This window comes from Bos indicus, chromosome 16 (genome assembly GCF_029378745.1).
Source record: "Bos indicus isolate NIAB-ARS_2022 breed Sahiwal x Tharparkar chromosome 16, NIAB-ARS_B.indTharparkar_mat_pri_1.0, whole genome shotgun sequence".
Lineage (NCBI taxonomy): Eukaryota > Metazoa > Chordata > Mammalia > Artiodactyla > Bovidae > Bos > Bos indicus.
In genome coordinates this window covers 2,034,217-2,055,027 of record NC_091775.1, presented here as the reverse complement: position 1 = coordinate 2,055,027, position 20,811 = coordinate 2,034,217, and the positions used below count along the sequence as shown (strand labels likewise).

General features: G+C 54.5%; 1 protein-coding gene and 1 long non-coding RNA gene across 16 annotated transcripts in view; one reads left to right on the top strand and one right to left on the bottom strand.

The window, feature by feature from the left end:
* Positions 1 to 20,811, top strand: part of PLEKHA6 (pleckstrin homology domain containing A6) — a 138,736-nt gene that overhangs the window by 112,578 nt on the left and 5,347 nt on the right. For 10 of the 15 annotated variants that reach the window (XM_070767760.1, XM_070767762.1, XM_070767769.1 and 7 more), the window contains 15 exons: positions 596 to 649; positions 4,769 to 4,849; positions 5,614 to 5,682; positions 6,879 to 6,959; positions 7,240 to 7,389; positions 8,147 to 8,242; positions 9,735 to 9,846; positions 10,978 to 11,117; positions 12,101 to 12,250; positions 13,400 to 13,529; positions 13,860 to 13,966; positions 14,800 to 14,976; positions 16,483 to 16,650; positions 16,737 to 16,870; positions 17,360 to 17,505. In XM_070767760.1, the coding sequence (XP_070623861.1) occupies positions 596 to 649; positions 4,769 to 4,849; positions 5,614 to 5,682; positions 6,879 to 6,959; positions 7,240 to 7,389; positions 8,147 to 8,242; positions 9,735 to 9,846; positions 10,978 to 11,117; positions 12,101 to 12,250; positions 13,400 to 13,529; positions 13,860 to 13,966; positions 14,800 to 14,976; positions 16,483 to 16,650; positions 16,737 to 16,870; positions 17,360 to 17,505 (1,795 nt within the window). The remainder of the gene's footprint in view (positions 1 to 595; positions 650 to 4,768; positions 4,850 to 5,613; positions 5,683 to 6,878; positions 6,960 to 7,239; positions 7,390 to 8,146; positions 8,243 to 9,734; positions 9,847 to 10,977; positions 11,118 to 12,100; positions 12,251 to 13,399; positions 13,530 to 13,859; positions 13,967 to 14,799; positions 14,977 to 16,482; positions 16,651 to 16,736; positions 16,871 to 17,359; positions 17,506 to 20,811) is intronic. The other 5 variants (XM_070767766.1, XM_070767764.1, XM_070767761.1 and 2 more) reach the window with 4 other exon arrangements.
* On the bottom strand, positions 15,220 to 19,429 carry LOC139176298 (uncharacterized). Its single transcript, XR_011560694.1, has 2 exons — positions 19,256 to 19,429; positions 15,220 to 17,901 (listed from the first exon to the last, which is right to left on the bottom strand). It is a non-coding gene; the product is annotated as an uncharacterized lncRNA (long non-coding RNA).

Below are 20,811 nucleotides of genomic sequence, written 5' to 3'. Positions count from 1 at the left end.
TCCTGGAATGTTACTTCGGGGGAAAGAGACGAGAGGTGGGATTGAGGAAGAGTCCGTATTGTGTCTTCTCGTATCTTCTCTCACCTTTCCACTCGTGTCTCTTCCTGGAATTTGTTCTCCTGAGAATTCCGTCTCCCCTGGAGAACTTGATACAGATATTCCACTTGGAGAGCTGGGAGAGCCTCTGGAAGCAACAGGCAGAGTCCTTGTCCCCAAGGGCCTGTGATTGACCTCCCTCAACGAGTCTCCTCTGCGTGTGTCCAAACTCTGTAGTCTTGACACAGAGCAAATGCACCCACCCAGAAACAGTGGATTTCCCCAGAAAACGCAGAGCTGACAGAAAGTGCTGCCTGAGTGGCTTCCTGGTTCCTCCATCTCCCAGGCGAGGGCCAGGCTGACCGGGAGCCATGGCACCGGGAGCCACGGCGTGTGCCCCTCCTCTGCCCCTCTCCCTTCCCTAGACCCCTCAGGGCCAGGGCGGCCCCTCTTTGTCACTGCCCAGCTAACTCTTAACTGCTTTGCTTCCTTTTTTTATTGTCTTCTTTTGTTGTGTTCCTGTTGTTTGTGTTGCTGTTGGGCCTCGGGCTCCGGGTAGGATGAACTTTTAGACCTTCAGTTGCAAAGAAACCTAGAGTATTTGGATCAGCAGGTAGGCAGAGCTGGTGCCCCTCGCCACCCCCTGCCCTTCCATCACGTCCGCCTGTTCCTCCTCGCCTCCTCATCTTCCATCCATTCAACAGCCTTTGTTGGCACTACCAGGGCACAACAAAGCGGCTTATGTTTTGGTTCACAGCTTCACACCCCTTCTCTGCAAAGCCCTTTAGGACAGCTGGGAGTTTCCTGGGGAAAGGAGAACAGTAAATCACCACATGAATAATTAATGTAGCCATCTATTTGTTCGGCCCAGATGGAAATGCCCCCAGGGAGCAGGCAACAATTTGCATTTTTGCTGGAGAGAGTTGCAGAGATAGGGAGGAGCTCTAAAATGGGAGTTTTGGCTAAAGCTGAACTAAATCCTAAAGCTAAGGATATAGTTCAGCTTGAATCTGGGAAATTAGCCTATCCTATTCCACAATTCCAGGTTGTGGTTAAATTCCATAATTTGTAAATGAAGGACCATAGACCTGCCCTGATTTTTTAGTTTATGTTAATTCAGTATATTTGTTAGTTCCTCTGCAAAGTTTTTTTGTATACACAGCTTATGTTTTCCTGAGAATTCAGTGCCATAGACAGAGGGAATATTAACCAACCCAGTGTTACAGATGAGCATCCTGAAGAGGCAGTGCGTGTCCCTGTGTGATGGAAGGAATCCACTACCTGGGCTCTCGCCTTTGGCTGCCGTGCCTTTTGAGGCTAATGAGGCTGTGATACTGGGTTTAGATAGGTCAGGGGTCAATATGCTGGGCATTTATATGAGGACGTACTCATGTTCAGATCTGTACCCCCAAATCATGGGGATCTGAATGTGCGCCAGGCCCAGGTGGAGGTAGCCTAGGGTGGTGGAAAGAATAATGACAGCAATAATAACAATGGCAGACTTACCATAATTGGATGCTTCCTCTGTGCCCCAAAGTGTTTTAAGCACTTTACAGATCCTAACTCATTTAATCTTTATAACAACCCTGCAAGGTGGGTGTTGTTATTATCCCCATTTTGTACAGGATACGATGAAACTAAGGACTTCCCTGGTGGCTCAGCAGTAAAGAATCCACCTGCCAATGCAGGAGATGCAGGTTTGATCCCTGAGTCAGGAGGATCTCCTGGAAAAGGATGTGGCAACCCACTCCAGTATTCTTGCCTGGGAAGTCCTATAGACAGAGGAGCCTGGTGGGCTACAGTCCATGGGGTCACAAAAGAGTCGGACACAGCTTGGCAACTAAAAACAATAATGGTGAAAAATAATGGTGAAACAATAATGGTGAAAAGCCCAAAGAGATCAAATAACATGCCAAGGACACGCAGCCAATGAACAACAGAGGTTGGCTATGACTCTGAGCTTTTGACTCAGTTTACAGCTGAGGAAACATCTAACGTGAAGAAGTTGGGGTCAAACCTCATCAGATTAATTCTGTGCTCGTAACGTTGTGGAGAGGATCACAAACATGGTATCAGAGGACGGGGCTGTAACTGCTGGTGGTTCTAGTCACAAGCCATGTGACTTTCATCTCCTAGGATCATGGTGTCTCAGTGAGCTCAGCCTCGTGGGAGAACCTGGGCACTGGGAAACACAATACACACACTTTAATCAGCGATGGCTCCCAGTCCCCAAGAACATGGCATTTTAGTCCCAGAAGGCACTGTGCACATTCTAGGCTGTGTGCGGGTGAGTCTCAGGATGCCCGCCAGAGCTCAGGGCTGGGAAACACTGGCAGGAAGCGGGGTCTGCAGGGCTGTGGGCTGGTGAGTGGCAGGGCTCCCGGTCGGGCCTTCCTCCCTGCAGCCCATCCACGTGGCTGGCTGTCCCATTCAGGTGTCAGGTGTCAGGACCCCTTCCTGGGGGCTTCTGCCCTCACAGGAGGGCTGGGGGCTTCAGGAATAACGTTTCAGAGGAGCTCTTCCTAGATAGAGGATAATATTCTTAAAAGACAGTTTTGTATGACGAGAAGAGTCCGGAATATAGTCAGACACTACACTCGAGTTCCAACTGTGCTGTTTACAAGGACTTTCCTTAAACCTTGGAAATGTCACTTGGTCTCTCTGGGTCTTTGTTTTCTCAGTCATGAGATGGACTTTGTAGGACCTGCCCTTTGTACCTCAGAGTTTTTGGGAGAGCCAGGTCAGAAGGCGTATGAGAGCCCTCTGGCAGACACTGATGTGGGTAGTGATTGCTAATATGATCACTTTTTTTGTTTTCTTCCAAAACTCAAAAATATTAACTTGACCACCCTTGACCCCAGTGCTACGTATTAGTATAAGGTCCTGGGTTAGGCGCTTTCTCACCAGATTTCTCTAACGTTTTGGAGGGACAGAAGGTGGCACACAGGAACTCCCCTAGAGGCAAGGTCCACACGGGCTAAACCGTCCTGGGGGGCACAGCACGGCGGGGGTGGTCAGGGCGAGACTGCTGCCGCTTCCTTTATTGTTTTAGATCCCTGGTTGGGGCAGGAGTGAGACCCGTGCGGGACCAGCAAGAGCCTGGGCCTCGCTTGCCCTCTCAGAGCCTGAGGTGCTGGTGGACATGCCTTGTCCTGTACGCATCCGCGTGTCCCCCACACACGGGACACGGGCCCGACGCACAGGCAGCAAACGTAAACACACACACGCCACATGCAGTCACACGCATACCACGCGGGCACACCCTGTACACAGCACACACACGCCACATGCAGTCACACGCATGCCACGTGGGCACACCCTGTACACAGCACACACACGCCACATGCAGTCACACGCATGCCACGCGGGCACACCCTGTACACAGCACACACACGCTCACACACGTGCACAGGCTCTAAGAAGATAGGAATTGAGCTTAGACACTACAGAAAATGTGGTCGATGTCCTATTGACTTTTAACCATTTAACAAATACTCAATCTCATATTAGAGTTGTTCTTTTAGAAGCCTTTTAAATCACACTTTATGTTATAGGAAAAAAACTCCCAAGCAGGCTAAAAAAGTAGAAAAACCAGATCCTAGGAAAGCCCTTTAACATGCGCTAGAGCCTGTGAATGGAGCAGGAAGGGCGCCCCTTGCCCTGCCTGCAGAGTAGAGAAGAAAGGCTGCATTTGGGCAGCCACCCAAAGCAGGCAGGAGGGAAATAGTGTGGGTCCAACACAGACTGGGAAGACAAGGGTACAAAATGTGGTAAAAAATCTTCTAACCCCAGAAGATCTGCCCTAAGGTGGCGCTGCCCCTCCCCTTACTCACTTCCCTCCCCTGGAAGTGTTTTCTGCACACGCCCGCTGTGTCCCGCCACCTTCCCCCGCAGATCAGCCGAGTTACAGGGACATAGCCAGGGACACCCCCCATGTGTCTACACTCGACGCTGCCACCCTGGAGCTGGGGGAGATGCCGGCCTTCCCGGTTGGTTTGCTTGGCCAGTGCTCCCTCCACCCTCTCATTCTCCCTCAGCCTTCCTCCCGCTCTTTCTCTTTCATTTGGCAAGCAGTCTTCCCCCTCCATGTTCCTGAAGATCTCTGAAGCATAAAGAGTGCATGTTGGGAGTGCGGTGTCCCAGTCTGGTGTCTCTCTAACATGGCTTGCTTGCTTTGACCTCCTTATTTGCTCCCTGGCATCATCCCAGGTCAGCATGGATGCTATCAGCCCAGCTCTGGAAACAGAATTTTACAGTCCTCTCTACTCTAGAGCAGAGGTGGGCAGGACTCGGGGAGAGAGGCCTGTGCCTAACCGACGTGAAGGCCCATCCAAAGAGCAGGTCGCATTTTCTTTAAAGTTGTTTCACTTAGTTCCCGTCTGGGGAGATTGGCCGTTCCCACTGCCTGTGTGGTCCTTGACCAAACCAGAGTGAGAAACGAGGGCTGGGCCGGGGGGTGAGGCCCGCAACGCAGGCGCCTGAGCAGGTGTCCCTGGGCCCGGGCCAGGCCACGTGACCTCCCGCCTCCCTGCCATGGCCTTTCCTCATGGGCAGCTTTGCTGCTGGTCCTGAACCAGAGTTCACAGCGGGTGAGTGACGGGCGAGAGCAGAGAGGGTGCTGGAGGCCCCAGGAGGAGGATCCGCCCTCCGCTGTCTCCTGGAGCCCAGGCAGGCATGGGGAAGACCCCCGCGTGGACTGCATCTGAGCCGCCCGTTCCTCCCTCTGCCACAGATGAGTGAGAGCGAGGCTCTGATCAGTGTGGTGAACCGCATGGTGGAGAGCTCCTCCCCCAGCGCCCAGCTCTTCATGCAAGTAAGGCCTCTGCCTGGCAGCACGCTCCCGTCAGCATCATTCCCGCCTCCCGTGCATGGTCGAGCCGCTCCTCTGCCAGGCCTTACCCCTGGGCTCAGCCCGGCCTTCCTCCTTTCATTCCTGGGGTCGCCTCCATTCTTCATGTTCGTGGGTAAACCGGGCTCATTCCCCAAACCATCAGCATAGCCAGCCCTGACATCTCATGCCATGCCAGTGATCACAGAGTGTCCAGGACTTCTTCCTCGCGTTTGGTGTCTGCTTACCAGTGGCTGGGGTGGGGAGCATGGGGCGTGGTGTGCAGCCGTCCAGGGACACTTGTGCAGGGTGGCTGCGTTCGCTGCATGTGTCACCAGTGGAAGGCGCGCTTGCCGGACCGAGAGGCGCCTCCGGCTTAGGCCCAGTCCCTGGGACTGGCACGTCGTCTACTAGGGCAGTCGTTTTCAGACGCTTCCGATGCTCCTTCCTTCTCCCAGGTCTTATCCTCAAAACCAGCCGAGACTTAACTGTTGTTCCCACGGTTGTTACGCGTGAGCCATTTGGGAGCTACCCGGCGCTGGAGCCCCTCCAGATCCGCTGGGACGGGCTTCGGCCGGGCCGTCCCCTGCTCTCCAGCGGGCAGAGCGCCGGCTCAGCTCGGGTTCTGGAGTGGGTGCTGTCTGAGCTGGAAGGCTGTGGTCGGTGGCAGGAACAAGGCGGGGCCGTCAGCTCTCCCGTGCCCGCACGCCCTGCCCTCTGCCGCGGTAACCGATCTCCTGTTCCTGCAGGTCCCTCCGTACCCAGAAGTGTTCCAGGACAGCCTCCACACCTACAAGCTGAACGAGCAAGACACAGACGTAAGAGCAGCTCACTGCTCCTTCTGCCCCTCTGGCCCCACCGCTGCCCCCTCATTCTAGCTCTCCCCGTGGGGGCTTTTCCTGTGCCCCCTCTCGTCCCCTGTGGCCCCTCACAAATCTGGTCCCTGTCCCATCTCCCTGCAGACAGTGCTCTCTGCCCGAGCCCCCTCAGCCCCTTCTCATCCTCACTGCTCACCCTACCTGGCATCGTGGCTGTGTGTTTCTCCACTGAGTGCGAGGCCCTCTTGTCTATAGCAGTGGCCCATGCTTATTTCAGGCACGCAGACTTTAGTAGGAAGTAGCCCCAGGTGCCTGGAAGGAAGACTGTGGCCCGGTCCCTCCTCAGGGAGCTTCTGGGCAACAGGAGGCTCGGGTCTCAGCAGACCTGTCCCAGGGCCTGCAGGAGGGCAGGGCTGGGCGCCATGCTAGCTTGTGGGCCCGGGACACGAGCAGGTGGTATATGAGCCAATCTTGAAGTAAAGGACCCAGGGGACAAGATTCTTGGTCCATAGAAGGGAGCCAAGGGGGTGTTTGAGGAGTGGCGTGAATACAGGTGTGGACACAGGAAAGTACATGTCTCCCCAGGAAACAAGTTGGGCCTCACCTGCCTCTTCCCACTGGCCTTGTGTGGGTGGTGGATCTGCCCAGCAGGCAGGGCACAGGTTCCGTGCAGGCCAGGACCCGACCTCAGAGGGACCCCAGCGTCAGCCGTCCTGAGACTCTGGAAGGAGGAGGGGAGGTCAGGGTCCCGTGGGCCTCAGGACCAGTGTACATTGTTCACTGGTTTTACTAAGACTTGTTCGGAAACCGGCGTACCCCTCCGATCCATACATACCTGGAGGCCTGAGAGGCGAGGCCGTGTTATCGCCTCAGCCCCTTGTGAACTGGCACCCCCAAGAGGAGGGGCGAGCAGGAACTCAACATTTAGCTCTCGGCCCTCTCCCTGCTCAAGCTGACTCGCTTCCTCAGAATAAGTCCATCTCCTCCCCCAACGGGTCTTTGGGGAGTGCCCCAAGGTGAAGACAACTTCCTGTTTGCAGGAGCCTCCAAGGTTAGGGTGAAGGTCCAGGCTTCCTGGGCAGGGGAAAGGAGGTGGTATCCAGAGGCCCAGTCCTGCTTATCCAGTTCCCAGGTCCCTGTCAGGCCATGCCCTTGACTTCCTTCTCTCTCCCTCCCTTCCCCCTTGGGGACCCTAGAAGCTGCTGGGCAAGTTGTGTGAGCAGAACAAGGCGGTGCGGGAGCAGGAGCGGCTGGTGCAGCAGCTGCGAGCTGAGAAGGTGAGAGCCGTGGGGTTGTCCTTAGCGGGCACACAGGGGCTGGCCCAGAGAAGGGGTAGGTGGCTCCTCCATCCTAACTCAGCTGCTGAAGCTTTGTCCCTCCCCAAACCTCTGTCCTGCCCTTACTCAGCCCTGCTGAAGCTCCTCTGGGGATCTTGGCCAGTGTGAGGAACCTCCCCTAAGCTGCCTGGCTGAACCCCTGTGGCTCTAGCCTTTGCTGCCGAAAGCCCCAGCGAGGAGTTAACAGGGCTCCTCATAGCATTCCCCTGCCTTTCTTCAGGAAAGTCTGGAAAGTGCCTTGATGGGGACCCACCAGGAACTGGAGATGTTTGGAAGCCAGCCCGCCTACCCAGAGAAACTGCTGCATAAAAAGGAGTCGCTGCAGAACCAGCTCATCAACATCCGGGTGGAGCTGTCTCAGGCAACCACGGTGATCCTGTGCTCCTCCCTGCTCAGAGAGCCACCCCTCCCAGCCTGGGCTCCCCTAGTCCCCACTCTCCCCGAGGGCAAGAGCAAGCTGTCTGGGAGGGATGTAAACAAAGCCCTTAATGCTGCCTTGCAAAACGGCAGCAAGCCGCCTCATCCCATCGAGTCTCCACCAGGGAGCTTGGCTTCTTTCCCACGAGCCACATCTGCGCCAGGATTTGTTCACGACAAAGTGAAGTTGAGGGCCACTTACTTCCTCGGCTGCTTTAACAGCTTTGCTGCACACCCTTTCTCTCCACTCTCTGGAGAACCAAGACATTGGCAACATGCCACCCTGGCTACTTCCTAGTAGGCACCGGGCGGGCCCTCCAATGCAGACAGCAGCAGCAAAAGCCCTGGAAAACTGAAGCCCAAAGGGAGGAAGGTGTCTAGCCTCCGGAGGGTGGACTCCTCTGGCTCTCCTTTAGTCTCTGTCACCCACCCTGGGGACAGCACAGGGGCATAGGAGTGAGATCAGCCCCTTTCAGCCTGTCTGGAGAAGATCCTGTTTTCTTCCTATTTGGGCGTACGATAGGCTAAGCAGTTTGCACCTCCTCTAAGGCCAGGGTTTGGCTGTCATCAGACTATCTCAGCCCTGTGCCTTCTCCCATCCCTCCGTGTCCTCCTCCCCAACCTGCCAGACCCCAGGTGCCCCGGCCCGAGGCAGGACGAGGAGGGGCGGTTTGGCACTTGCGGCTTCTCAGTGAGCCCTCCCCTTGCAGGCCCTGGCGAACAGCACCATGGAATATGAGAGCCTGGAGGCAGAAGTCTCTGCCCTGCACGACGAGCTCTGGGAGCAGCTCAGCTTGGACCTCCAGGTGAAGGGGCTTCCAGGCAGGCAGGGCCCCTGTCCTTTGGTCCACAGTATCTTCCTTTCATGCTTTGGAGAGTTCAGAGACTTAAAACCGGGAGGTTGTCCTGGAATGAAAGACAAGGTTCAGTTCAGTTCAGTCACTCAGGAATGTCCGACTCTTTGCGACCCCATGGACTACAGCACACTAGGCCTCCCAGTCCATCTCCAACTCTTGGAGTTTACTCAGACTTATGTCCATCGAGTCGGTGATGCCGTCCAACCATCTCATCCTCTGTTGTCTCCTTCTCCTCCTGCCCTCAATCTTTCCCAGCATCGGGATCTTTTCAAATGAGTCAGTTCTGTGCATCAGGTGGCCAAAGTATTGGAGTTCAGGGTGTGTTAAAACAGACTCTCAGTTTCAGGGTGAAGATAATGTGGGAACATTCTTTAGTTCTGTCAAATCTTGGGGGACAAAGAGAAGTTGAAGCGTGGGAGACTTTAACAGACATGCAGATATAAACAATGGCGAGTTTTTAGACGGGAAAGAGGCCTTCCTTTCTGGCATGGGTCAGGAATGCCTGCTTGGAGGCAGGAGGATGGACACTGGGGGCATTTTCTTTTCCGCCCTCTGTCTTCTCTCTCCCCAGGCTCCACTCCTTTGGCTCACTTTGTAAGCCCTGTCTCTCTGAGGCAGTTAACACCCTGCTTTCCCCTTTCTTCTTCCTGGTAACAAAGCTTACCACCCAACCTTGCAGCTGTCTAGGTGGGTGAGGTGAGGGCCAGAGGCCCCACGCGCCACCATGTCCTGTGGGCAAGGCCTCAGTTCGACATGCACATTTTGGGAGATGGGAGAGCATCATGGTCAAGGTGCCGGCTCTTGAGACAAGTAGACCCAGATTCAGATGGTGGCCACGCTGCTTACTGACAGACGGTCTTGGGCGTGAGCCTCTCCACCTCTGAAGTGCGGACAACTGCTGTCCTTGCCTCAGAGAGGTGCTGTGCAGCCGCAGTGAGTCCGTGTGTGCAAAGCACTCAGCGCAGCCCCTGGTAGGGGTTGGGGGGCACAGGGAATGCTAAATCAAGGGAGCTATTGTTTTTCAAGGAGTGGACACTGTAACTGAGGAGAATTCATGGCAATTAGGCAGAAGTTGGATGCGGGCATTACAGAAGGGCTATTTGGCTGTGAAACAAGACAGTAAAGCTGAAGCTCTCGCCCCGGGAAAACAGGCCACCACCAAGTGTCCACCTAAGGGGCGGTCACTCCAAGACCATCCTGAGCGCCCCTGGGTGGGGCGGGATCAGAGGGACAGGTCCTCGCTCTTGGTTTACTGAAGAGGGCTCTTTGCTGTGATAACAGAGCCCTCTTCTCCCGCAGTTCTGGACGCTGAAGAGACAGAGGCTGCCCGTGAAGAAGGCGTGTGCTGGAGGGATGTGTGTGCGAGCGTGAGCGCGGGAATGCTCCTGCCAGGACGCTCCTTGGTAGCAACTTCCTTTGACCTGCTTTCTGGCCGTTTCAGAATGAGGTGCTCAACCGGCAAATCCAGAAGGAGATCTGGAGGATCCAGGATGTAATGGAGGGGCTGAGGAAGAATAACCCGTCCCGGGGCACAGACACAGCCAAGCACAGAGGTAGGTGCTCTTTCCAGCAGCCTCCTGGGCTCCTGGCCTCAGCAGAAAAAGCGTGTCTCTGGTCTCCATCCCGCAGCTGCCAACTTGTACCTCTGCAGGCCCTCACACCATGCTCAGAGCCAGCCTGGGCCTTCTCAGGGCTCCAGAAACGTCCCCCACCCAGAACAGACCAGATACACCAAAGAGGCTGTTGCCTTGATCCTCTTGATTCCTCCCTGGAATAGGTCAAAGAGCACAGCGCTTTCCTGGCCCTCAGTTCAGTTCAGTCACTCAGTTGTGTCTGACTCTTTGCAACCCCATGAACTGCAACATGCCAGGCCTCCCTGTCTATCACCAACTCCCGGAGTTTACCCAAACTCATGTCTACTGAGTTGGTGATGCCATCCAACCATCTCATCCTCTGTTGTCCCCTTCTCTTCCTGCCTTCAATCTTTCCCAGCATCAGGGTCTTTTCAAATGAGTCAGCTCTTCACATCAGATGGCCAAAGTACTGGAGCTTCAGCTTCAACATCAGTCTTTCTAATGAACACCCAGGATTGATCTCCTTTAGGATGGACTGGTTGGATCTCCTTGCAGTCCAAGGGACTCCCAAGAGTCTTCTCCAACACCACAGTTCAAAAGCATCAATTCTTCTGAGCTCAGCTTTCTTTATAGTCCAACTCTCACATCCATACATGACCACTGGAAAAACCATAGCCTTGACTAGACAGACCTTCGACAAAGTAATGTCTCTGCTTTTGAATATGCTATCTAGGTTGGTCATAACTTTCCTTCCAAGGAGTTAAGTGCCTTTTAATTTTATGGCTGCAGTCACCATCTGCAGTGATTTTGGAGCCATGGGCTAACTGGTGATCTGAGACCGCTAGCTTAGTGTCTTCCTTCCTTCAGCCCAGGGACTTTGGTCTGGCTCTCTGTGACCCTTGGAGGCAGTGGTGTTATTTCCATCCATTATCTTTTCCTGCCCAGCTTGCCTCTCGACAGCCAGCCTGTGACCCAGCCCCAGTCCCTTCAGCAGGCCAGGTGGCCCTGACACCCTAAACCACCCCCTGCCTTCCCACCACAGAGCCCGGCTACACTCCAGGCCACACCCCTGCCCCTGTCCTCACCTCTCTCCTCTTCTGCTTCCCCAAGGAGGACTTGGCCCCTCGGGCACCTACAGCTCCAACAGCCCCGCCAGCCCTCTGAGCTCTGCCAGCCTCACCAGCCCACTGAGCCCCTTCTCCCTGGTGTCTGGCTCTCAGGGGTCCCCCACCAAGCCTGGCTTCAGTGAGGTAAGCTGAGGTCGTGGGTAAGGTGGGCCGGGGAGGGAGGACCCAGTCCTCATTTGCTTGAAACTGTACAAATTCTGTGCTCATCTCCTCCCCAGAGGCCCCTAGTGCTCTGTCTCTCTCACTAAGATGGTCATTCTCACACCCAGTTTGTGAACTTCACTCCAGATTTCTCCTTTGCCTGTTCTTATCTCTAGCTGTCATTTTTAGTTGCCGTTTAGGGCAGTCTTCCTGAGCTCCATGATGGTTAGCAAAGATACCAAACACTTAATAGAAATTTAAATCTGGGATTGTTTCAGGGACAGGAGAGCTGAGAGTCAGTGTGGGAAGCATTTTCTGAGTCAGTAAACCAGCAAGTCTTTTCTGAGACTGGGCAAGGGATGGTGTGAGGCCCTCTCAAGAAAGATGCCTGCGGGGCTTTACCCCATTCACAGTGAACAGCCCTCCTCTGGAACGTGGTGGCGTGTGTCTCAGTATTGAGCCACACGGTTCAGACTGCAGAAGCGCCAGTGTTCCAAAGAGAAGGTGGAATCTAAGCTGGGCCATGAAGCATTGGGGCAGGTAGAAGGACAGGCGGAAGGCATTAGTCAGGAGAGAGAGCAGAACAGAGGTAGAAGGGAGGATGTGCCCAGAGTGATGGGGGTGGTGATGAGGAGAGAGCTCTGAAGAACATGCTGGGGCCTCAGTACAGGAGGGCGTCACGGGCAGGCAGGGCTTGCGCTGCAGATGGAGTCCACCCTGGCTCGGGTGGGAGTGAGGTGGTCCTGGGCCCGCCCCGGCTTGGGTCGGAGTGTGGTGGTCCTGCCCCGCCCAGGCTTGGGTGGGAGTGAGGGGGTCCCGGCCCGCCCCAGTTCAGGTGGGAGTATGGCGGTCAGGCCCGCCCAGGCTCCTGCAGTGTCGCGTCTGCCTCTGCTAACGTTCTCTTCTTCTGCTCTCACAGCGGCTGCTCTTGTTCCTCCTAACGCTCTGGCTTCTCTCTGCCTCAGGAGCCCGGCCCGCCGCGGCCCCCTCTCCCCAAAGCCTACGTCCCCCTGGAGTCTCCTCCCACTGTGCCTCCACTCCCTAGCGAGAGCCGCTTCTGGCCGCACCCCAACTCCCCTTCCTGGCACCGCGGTGGTGAGACAGCCAGGGGTCAGGTACCCAGTGCCCTCGGGCCCCGAGGGCAGGGATGGAGGGAACGGCCTGCAGGAGACCAAGTCACTGACCCTATGCCAGGGTTGACTTTCCCACAGCTCAGCGTTCCTGGCTTCTGTCTAGTCAGACTCTGGGATGAGCAAAGGGATGGCTGAGGCCCTCGTACCGGCCCTCTTTCCCCTTTTGCTTCCTGTGGACAATGGAAAACTGCGTTGCTGCCCTGCCCCATGGCAGCCCATGGCTGTAGGTGGTGGGTTGGGGCCCTCTCCCTGCCAGCGTGACCGACAGCGGAGACCCCGCGGTGCCCCATCCCCACCAGTGCCGTTCTGGTCTCGTCCTGCCTCGGTCCACCTCAGCCCCCGTCCCCCCACGCTCTCCTTCTCCCCTTGCCTGTGTCTCTGGGCCTCACCAGCCCCCGGAATGTAAGGATACACACACTTTCTCCCCTGTTCTGGCTCCTTCTCTCACCTGAATCGCTAGCCAAGGTTCAGGAGAAATGTGCAGTTAGGCTTGGAAGAGTTTGCGTGCTGAGTAGAAAGAGTCGTAAAACAGGCTCAGCCATTTACTGGTAATATGCACAACCCTGAGGGTCTGCCCGGTAAGGTGGGCAGGACAGGCATCATTACCTCAGTTTTACAGACAAAAACAGGTGGTAGGACTCACCCAAGCTCTCCAGTTAGGCCAGAGCTAGTTTCTGACCTCTGGTCTAGTTACATGGTTCTGGGAGTCCACAACCCCAATGCCCTTTTCCTTCCCACAAAACTCATCTGGTTTTCTTGTGGGAAAACCCGATAGAATCCTCAGAGATCTTTGGTTTTGTGGCCCCCTCTTCCAGTCGTTCCTCCTCTGGCTCACAGCAAGTCTGTACATTTCATGTTTGCCATGAGGGAATTTCTCTGATGAGCCTCAACTGGGGGCCTCTTGGAGACCCTGAGCCCTCATTCCACAAGAGGGCCCCACATTGGCATGGGTGGGAGGCTCAAGTGCATCCTTGCCCACTTGCCAGTGAGTGCACAGTCTCCCTGCTCCATGTCTCTTTCAAAGGTTGGCACTCCAACCATTGCAAAACAAAGCATCACCACCCAGGGCCAAGTTCTCCGAGGTTACTGTAGCACAGTCCGTCCATCCATCTTCTCATCCTTTCTCCCTAGCCCAAGGCAAGCTACGAGCAAAGCAAGAGAGACCCCCAACAGACATCCCCCCTGGACACCTCTAGAGACATCAGCCTTGTGTCCACCAGGCAAGAAGTTGAGGCAGAGAAGCAGGCGGCTCTCAACAAAGGTACCCCTGCCCCGCTGTCCCCTAGAAGCAAGGCTTCGCACCAGGGGGGAGCCCAAAGAGGTGCTCGCTCACACCCAAGAAAGCGCTTCCCCACCTGGGCCTCCACCTTTGCAGCGGGGGGGGACCGAGCCCCTCTGAGAAGGGGCGGGGCCGAGCCTCCCTAAGAAGGGGCGGGGGCCGAGCCCCTCTGAGGAATGGGCGGGGCCGAGCATCTCTGAGAAGGGGCGGGGCCAAGTCTCCTTGAGAAGGGGCGGGGCCGAGCCCCTATGAGGAGCGGGCAGCCCTGTGTCCCTCTTTGTGGGACCCACTGGCCACTGTGTCTCCCTGCAGTGGGCATCGTACCCCCACGGACCAAGTCACCCACCGATGAAGAAGTGACCCCATCGAGGGTGGTGAGGAGGAGTGCCAACGGGCTCACCAATGGCCTCTCCTCCCGGGTGAGTGCACGCCCGCAGGCCCCGAGCTTGCCCGAGTTGGGCTGGGAGTCAGCCTCTGTGTGGCCGCCTGTCACAGTTCAGGAAGCCCGGAGCTAGAGGAGGAAAGTAGAACAAGACAGAAGGGAAGCAGGGGAGTGCTTCAAGGAAACACGCCATGAGACAAGGAAGCTGTGCATAATCAAGATATCATATTGAACAAAATTGTTATAATGTGCCACTGATGAAACAAATGCAAAAGTCAATGGTCAAAGATACATGTGCTGGCCAGAGGCACTGTGTTAGTTTCCTAGGAAGTTAGCAAAATGCTACGAATATGGTGACTGAAAACAAGTTATTCCCTCACCATTAGAGAGGCCAGCATCCAGAATCAAGATGTCTGAAGGTGGGCTGTGTGTGCAGGCTGAGGAAACACCCATTCCATGCTTCCCTCCTGCCTTCTGGTTGTTGCTGGCAACATTTGGCTTGTAGACACATTCTTTGGCTTGTAGACACGCCACTCCAATCTCTGCCCCACCTTCAATCACCTTCTACTCTGTATGTCTTCTTTTTCCTGTTGCTTATAAAGGCACCCATTATTCAATTTAGAACACACCACATTTGAAAATGATCTCATCTTGGGCTCCGTAGCTTAATTACACCTGCAAAAACTCCATTTCCAAGTAAGGTCACATGCACAGATACTGCGGTTAGGACTTAGATGTATTCTTCGGGGTTCACAATGTAACTCATTACCGGCAGGCTTCCCAGAGAAGGGAAATTTTAAGGGATACTGGCAGGTAAAAAGTCGGAGGGCAGGGGAGGGCACCAGTCCGAGCCCTGTCCTCCCCCCGCAGCAGGAGCGCCCCAAGAGTGCTGTGTTTCCCTGCGAGGGCAAGGCCAAAATGAGCGTGGAGGAGCAGATGGACCGCATGCGGCGGCGCCAGAGCGGCTCTGCGAGGGACAAGCGGAGGAGTCTGCAGCTCCCACCCAGCCCGGCCCCCGACCCCGGCGCCCGGCCTGCCTATAAAGTGGTAACGTCCTCCCGGCCCCACAGACATGGCCTGGCGTCTGCCAGCACTGCCCACTACCAGGCATGGTCAACCTCAGCCGGAGGGGCCTGGAGGAGGAGGAGGTTTCAGCAGGGAGGGGCCAGGACGGACCCAAGCCAGGCAACTGGGAGACCTGGGGAAGCTTCTCCCACGCTGGGCAGAAGACATACTGCAGCAAGCGTTTGCCTCTTTAGTGTTTTAAGAAAAATAACTCACAAAAAGAAATGCCTTGATTGTTTTAGTTGAAGTGAATTATACAAAATTCATTGAATAGAGAATAGTACAGAATCCACAGCCTAGATGTTTCTAATGTTTCTAGAGCATTTCCTGCGCGCTTAGAAGGTCATCATCACAGCGCACCAGCACATGCTAGATGTTTCTAATGTTTCTAGAGCATTTCCTGTGCCCTTAACATTGGGCTGGGGGTGGCAGGTCATCATCACAGCGCACCAGCACATGCTGCAGTACAGGTCCCAAGCCCTTTTGTCTCGTTTAGTCGTTTCAAGGATATTGGACTAGGAAGTGTTACCCCCACTGTTGTTGTGGTTCAGTCACTAAGTCGTTTCAGACTCTTTACGACCCCATGGAGTGCAGCACACCAGCCTTCCCCATCCTTCACTATCTCCTGGAGCTTGCTCAAATGTATGTCCATCGAGATGCTGATGCTAATTAACTGTCTCATCCTCTGTCACCCCCTTCTTTTGCCTATAATCTTTCCCAGCATCAAGATCCTTTCCACTGAGTTGGCTCTTCAAATGAGGTGGCCAAAGTATTGGAGCTTCAGCATCAGTCCTTCCAATGAATATTCAGGGTTGATTTCCTTTAGGATTGACTGATTGGATCTCCTTGCAGTCCAAGGGATTCTCAAGAGTCTTCAGCACCACAATTAGAAAGCATCAATTCTTTGCTCTCAGCCTTCTTTATGGTCCCAGTCTCACATCCATACATGACCACTGGAGAAACCATAGCTTTGACTAGATGGGCTTTTGTCCCCATTTTAGAGACCGGGGAAAAAGTCATGAGAAATTAAGGAGCTCTGGGCCACACAGCTCCTAAGTGCAGAGCTAAGAATAGCCCAAACTATGGGGCTAACTTCTCTTTCCACTAAATTTCAGAAATACAGAAAAATTATGACCCATAAATCCTGCCCTTTTTTCACGTGATAAGGCTAGAGATCCATGTAAGACACACTGATTCCGTTACTCAAAATATATGGCACAGGATGTGAACGCAGGTGAGGCGGGCGGAGAGAGACAGGCACTGACAGGAGACAGTGATGAGGTGTTTCCTCTACACCCTTGTAGGCGAGCAGGCTTTGGATGAGCACCACGGAAGGAGGGTAGCTTTGCAGTGGGCGTGGTGGGTACAGTGGGGTGGTTGCCAGGTCAGGCGTGCTGGGCAGGGCCGGTGAGGACCCCGGCGTGGTTGGGGCTGCCTGGAGGCAGCGGGACACAGGCCCCGCGTGGTCCTGACTCTGCCGCCCCCCAGGTGCGCCGCCACCGCAGCATCCACGAGGTAGACATCTCCAACCTGGAGGCGGCGCTGCGAGCCGAGGAGCCCGGCGGGCAGGCCTATGAGACTCCGCGGGAGGAGATCGCCCGGCTCCGCAAGATGGAGCTGGAGCCCCAGCATTATGACGTGGATATCAACAAGGAGGTGAGCAGCGTCCTGCAAGAGCAGCACAGGGTCGGGGTGGGGGGACCGTAGAAGGGCGTGGAGGTGGTGACCGCGTCTCTCCACAGCTCTCCACCCCGGACAAAGTCCTCATCCCCGAGCGGTACATTGACCTGGAGCCCGACATGCCCCTGAGCCCAGAGGAGCTGAAGGAGAAGCAGAAGAAGGTGGAGAGGATCAAGACGCTCATTGCCAAGTCCAGGTAACAGGCCTCGGGTGACCTCTACCTTCTCCGCCCACCCTGGCACCCAGGACATCGAGGGCACTAGCGCTCCTGAATCCAGTGCCCGGACATGTGGTTGGTTCTCCCAAGCCTCCCACCGTGGAAGAAGTGGTTTGAGGCGGCAGACTGGGCCGAGACACGTGGCTGGGTCGGTGACGCAGCCCTCGGTGCCACAAAGACCTCCTGGGCGCATGCATGTGCTCTCATCAAGACAAACGGATGAGTTGCCCTCTGCTGACTTCTTTTCCCCATCAAGGCTGCCCTGAGTGTTCTCTTAAACCTTCTAGTTCGTTCTGAAATGTTGCAGGCAGGGGTCCTGACATGCATTTTGCCAGGGTCCTACTCACCCCAGGGGACAGGCTTGCACACTCACAGGCCCCTGGACCCCCACCACCCTCAGCCCGCAGGTCCCCCAAGCCAGCTGGACCATCCTGCCCCCTCCATGTCTGTGTGTCTGTGCCTCTTCAGTATGCAGAACGTGGTGCCCGTCGGCGAGGGGGACTTTGTGGACGTGCCCCAGGACTCAGAGAGCCAGCTGCAGGAGCAGGAGAAGCGGATTGAAATCTCCTGTGCCCTGGCGACCGAGGCCTCCCGCCGAGGCCGCATGCTGTCTGGTGAGAGGGGCTGGGCCTCGCTCTGCCAGGGAGACCGGCTGCCCAGGAGTAGGGGAGGCAGTGTGGCAGGGGCGAGCATAGAGCAGGGCAGTGTTCCTTGAGGTCAGGATGAGCGCTTGTTGAGCACCAGGGACTGTGCTAGGCTCACGGGGTGCGAAGGGACCAGAGTCGCTGACATCTGGGAGCTCCGAGTCACCATGACCCGCCTCGCTGCTGGTTGGCGGAATGGCCAGAGGCCGTGTGGGGAGCGCAGGAAGCCGCTGTACCTGTGCAGGTCCAGGAAAGGCCCAGAGAAGGGGTGATGACTGAGCCTGATGCGGAGATATACAAGTGTGTGCCAGAGTGTGGCGGAGTGAGGGCCAGTGTTCCAGGGCATTCTCCAACTTCCCATTCGTGCTGCAGGCAAATAACAGGAATGAAAAGGGAAGATGGTACAAGTAGCCAATAGAGTCACCACCTTGGCTATTGACCCAAACCCACTTTCCTGCTAAGAAAAGATGAGTGTAAGGAGCTGACTGCACACTGATACACAAAGGTTAGGGGGTCTTAGTGGACACTACAGGGTGTAGCCAGTAGAATTAACTTCTCTTCCGTCTGAAGGGAAGCATCCTGGAAAAGAGGAAAATGTAATTGGGAAGAATGGAAGAGACTCTGTGAATGGGAGGCTTTGTGGTGGAGGAAGTGGTCAAGTCACGAAGCCTGGGAGACAGAATATTCCCTCTTCCTCAACATGAAAGGTGCTTCGGATGGAGAGGGGGAAGGCTCCAAAGGCCAGCCAAGACAAATGCCCTAGATGGATGCCAGGCTTGTGGTAACTTTAGTCGTGCTGGCCACAGTTCTAATGCCCTGGGTGAGTGTCAGATTAGGATCGTGGCTAGACGCACAGAGGAAGGAAAGGCTTTTCATGTTAGTGGCACAGGGTTTCAGTCCTGGCTCTTTTCTGCATCTGTAAAGTTTAAATCAAGATACCTGTCTAGTGGTGTGAGGATGGAAACAAGGGGTGCTAAGCAGGTAGCACCGTGCCTGGCGCTCAGTAACTGCTCAGTAAATGCTCCCCTGCTGTGGGAGCGGTAGTCCCAGTGCTGGGGGTCATATTAGTTGAAATAGCAGCAGCTAAAGTAGAAGCAGGAGCCTTTTGTGGTTTTTCTAGCTATTTTAAATATGGATATTTTCAGAAACCAAAGCGTTTTGAGATACAGCAAAAGGGATCTAAGTAAGCTTTAAGAGAGAAGCTACTAGCAGTTGGGGTGTAAATGGACTTTAGAATGGGTGGCCAGGGAAAGTCCTTGGAGATCTTTCAGAAACAAGCTCTCAGTTGGCAGGAGAGGAGAGCAAGAGAAGTGATAGGCTTCAGAGAGCCCCATCCTGCAGCCAAAAGGCAGCAGAACCAGTTTGGCTACAAGGAAGCTTCTGTCAACCGCCCTGTAGTTTAGCTACAAAATGAACCCGAACCTTCCAAAGATCAAATTCCACATGCTCTGGGCAAAAGGCAACTTCCTGTTTCAAGAGTTAGAACAGACGGCGCTATTAAAACTTCTCTGACCCTCCCCAGCCCCTGGCTTTCCCTGCTACAGCTCCCCTACCGAAGGCGTTGTGAAAACAAAGCTCACCCTGGCTTTTCAGATTCTCCCTTGATACACATGGGCTTACATTCCAGAGTCTGTGTGTGCAAAGCAAATGGTCACCCTGCTTTTGCCAAAACCCCAACTATTTAAAACATGGCTGTGGCCCGGCCAGACCTCAGACTTACCCTGTCCCCACCGCCCCGACCTGTGGCTCACGTTCCCAGAGCTCTGCCGGGCACGGCAGACGCTGTGTGGGAGAGGGTGCCCATGGGCTGGTGCAGCGGGCAGGGGGTGCAGTTAGGGCCTGAGTGCAGCGTGTGGCCTGGGTGCAGAGGCGGGCGGCCAGCTTGTAGCCGTTGTCGGTGTCCTGGCGTGCAGTACACGGAAGATGGGGCAATAGTGGGTTTGTCCATGTGGCGTGATGTCATCTCAGTGTCTGTACTGGGTAATGGTTGTAGGTACACATGTATGTGTGTATATTCACGTATGTGATGTATGCGTGGAGGGAATGTTTGCAAATATAGGAGTGTGTCTGTGTGTGCAAGATGCCTATGGGTGTTGTGCAGAGACCCATTATTTATCAGTACAGGTGGTGTTTGGGAAACTGTTGCTGTGAGTGTACAATATGTAGGTGGAGGTGGTGCTTAAACATGCAGACGTTTACACGTGATGGGCTTTCTTTGCAGTGTGATGGATGATCGAGGCTATTTGTGTATATGTTGTGCACAGTGTGTGTGTGGAACTTTTGTGAAAACACACCGACGTGTGCAGGATGGAGAGAGCACAGCCTCATGAACGTGAATACGTGTGACTGATTATTTATACGTGCAGGTGTGGTAGTACTTGTGAACACACAACTGAAGTAGCACATTGTACAATGCCTATGTGCTGCATATGTGAACTTATTTTGATGGACATGTTCATAATCTGTGTTTAGTATTTTTCTGATTTCGTAGAGGTTGTATTTAACATAATTAATCTTTCTTGTTCTCGCTCATTTAGTATCATTATGCATGTACGTGTGCTAAGTCACTTCAGTTGTGTCTGACTCTTTGCGCCCCCGTGGATTACAGCCCACCAGGCTCCTCTGCCCATGGGGATTCTCCAGGCAAGAATACTGGAGTGGGTTGCCGTGCCCTCCTCCAGAGGATCTTCCTAACCCAGGGATCGAACCAGCATCTCCTATATTGGCAGGCGGGTTCTTTACCACTAGAGTATCATTATAAATGTCCTTATTTTGCTGACCTCTGTTGAAGAGATGCCCTTGGGGTCTCTAATCCGTACAGGTCTATTTGTGGCCCTGCTAAATGCTCCCAGACTGTGAAGGCTTTAAAGTTAATATGTCTCCTTTTCACAGAAGGTGCTCTCGCCTTCAGTTGTGCCTCAGTGGGCCTCTCAACTCCTCTTTCTCTCTCCCTCTCCTAATTTTCCTATTTCTAATCTCTCATGGGCTAGACACCCAGAAAGTCAACACCTATCATACTTGTGTTTAAATAAGTATCTGGACTCCAAGGAACTCTTGAGTGAATAAATTGTAAGAGCTTTATTGCATGCACATTGTAGCATCTATTTGGCTTCCTTAAGATCTTCCTTGCTTAGGTTTTGGTTTTTTGACTCTTAGGAATCGAAGTTACCAGACAACTACCCATTGAATCTGTGATACGGGTGTGCACATGGATGTGTGCTTCAGAGGTGTTTGTGGATGTATTTGTATGAAAAGTGACAAGTGTGTTGGGTTGTG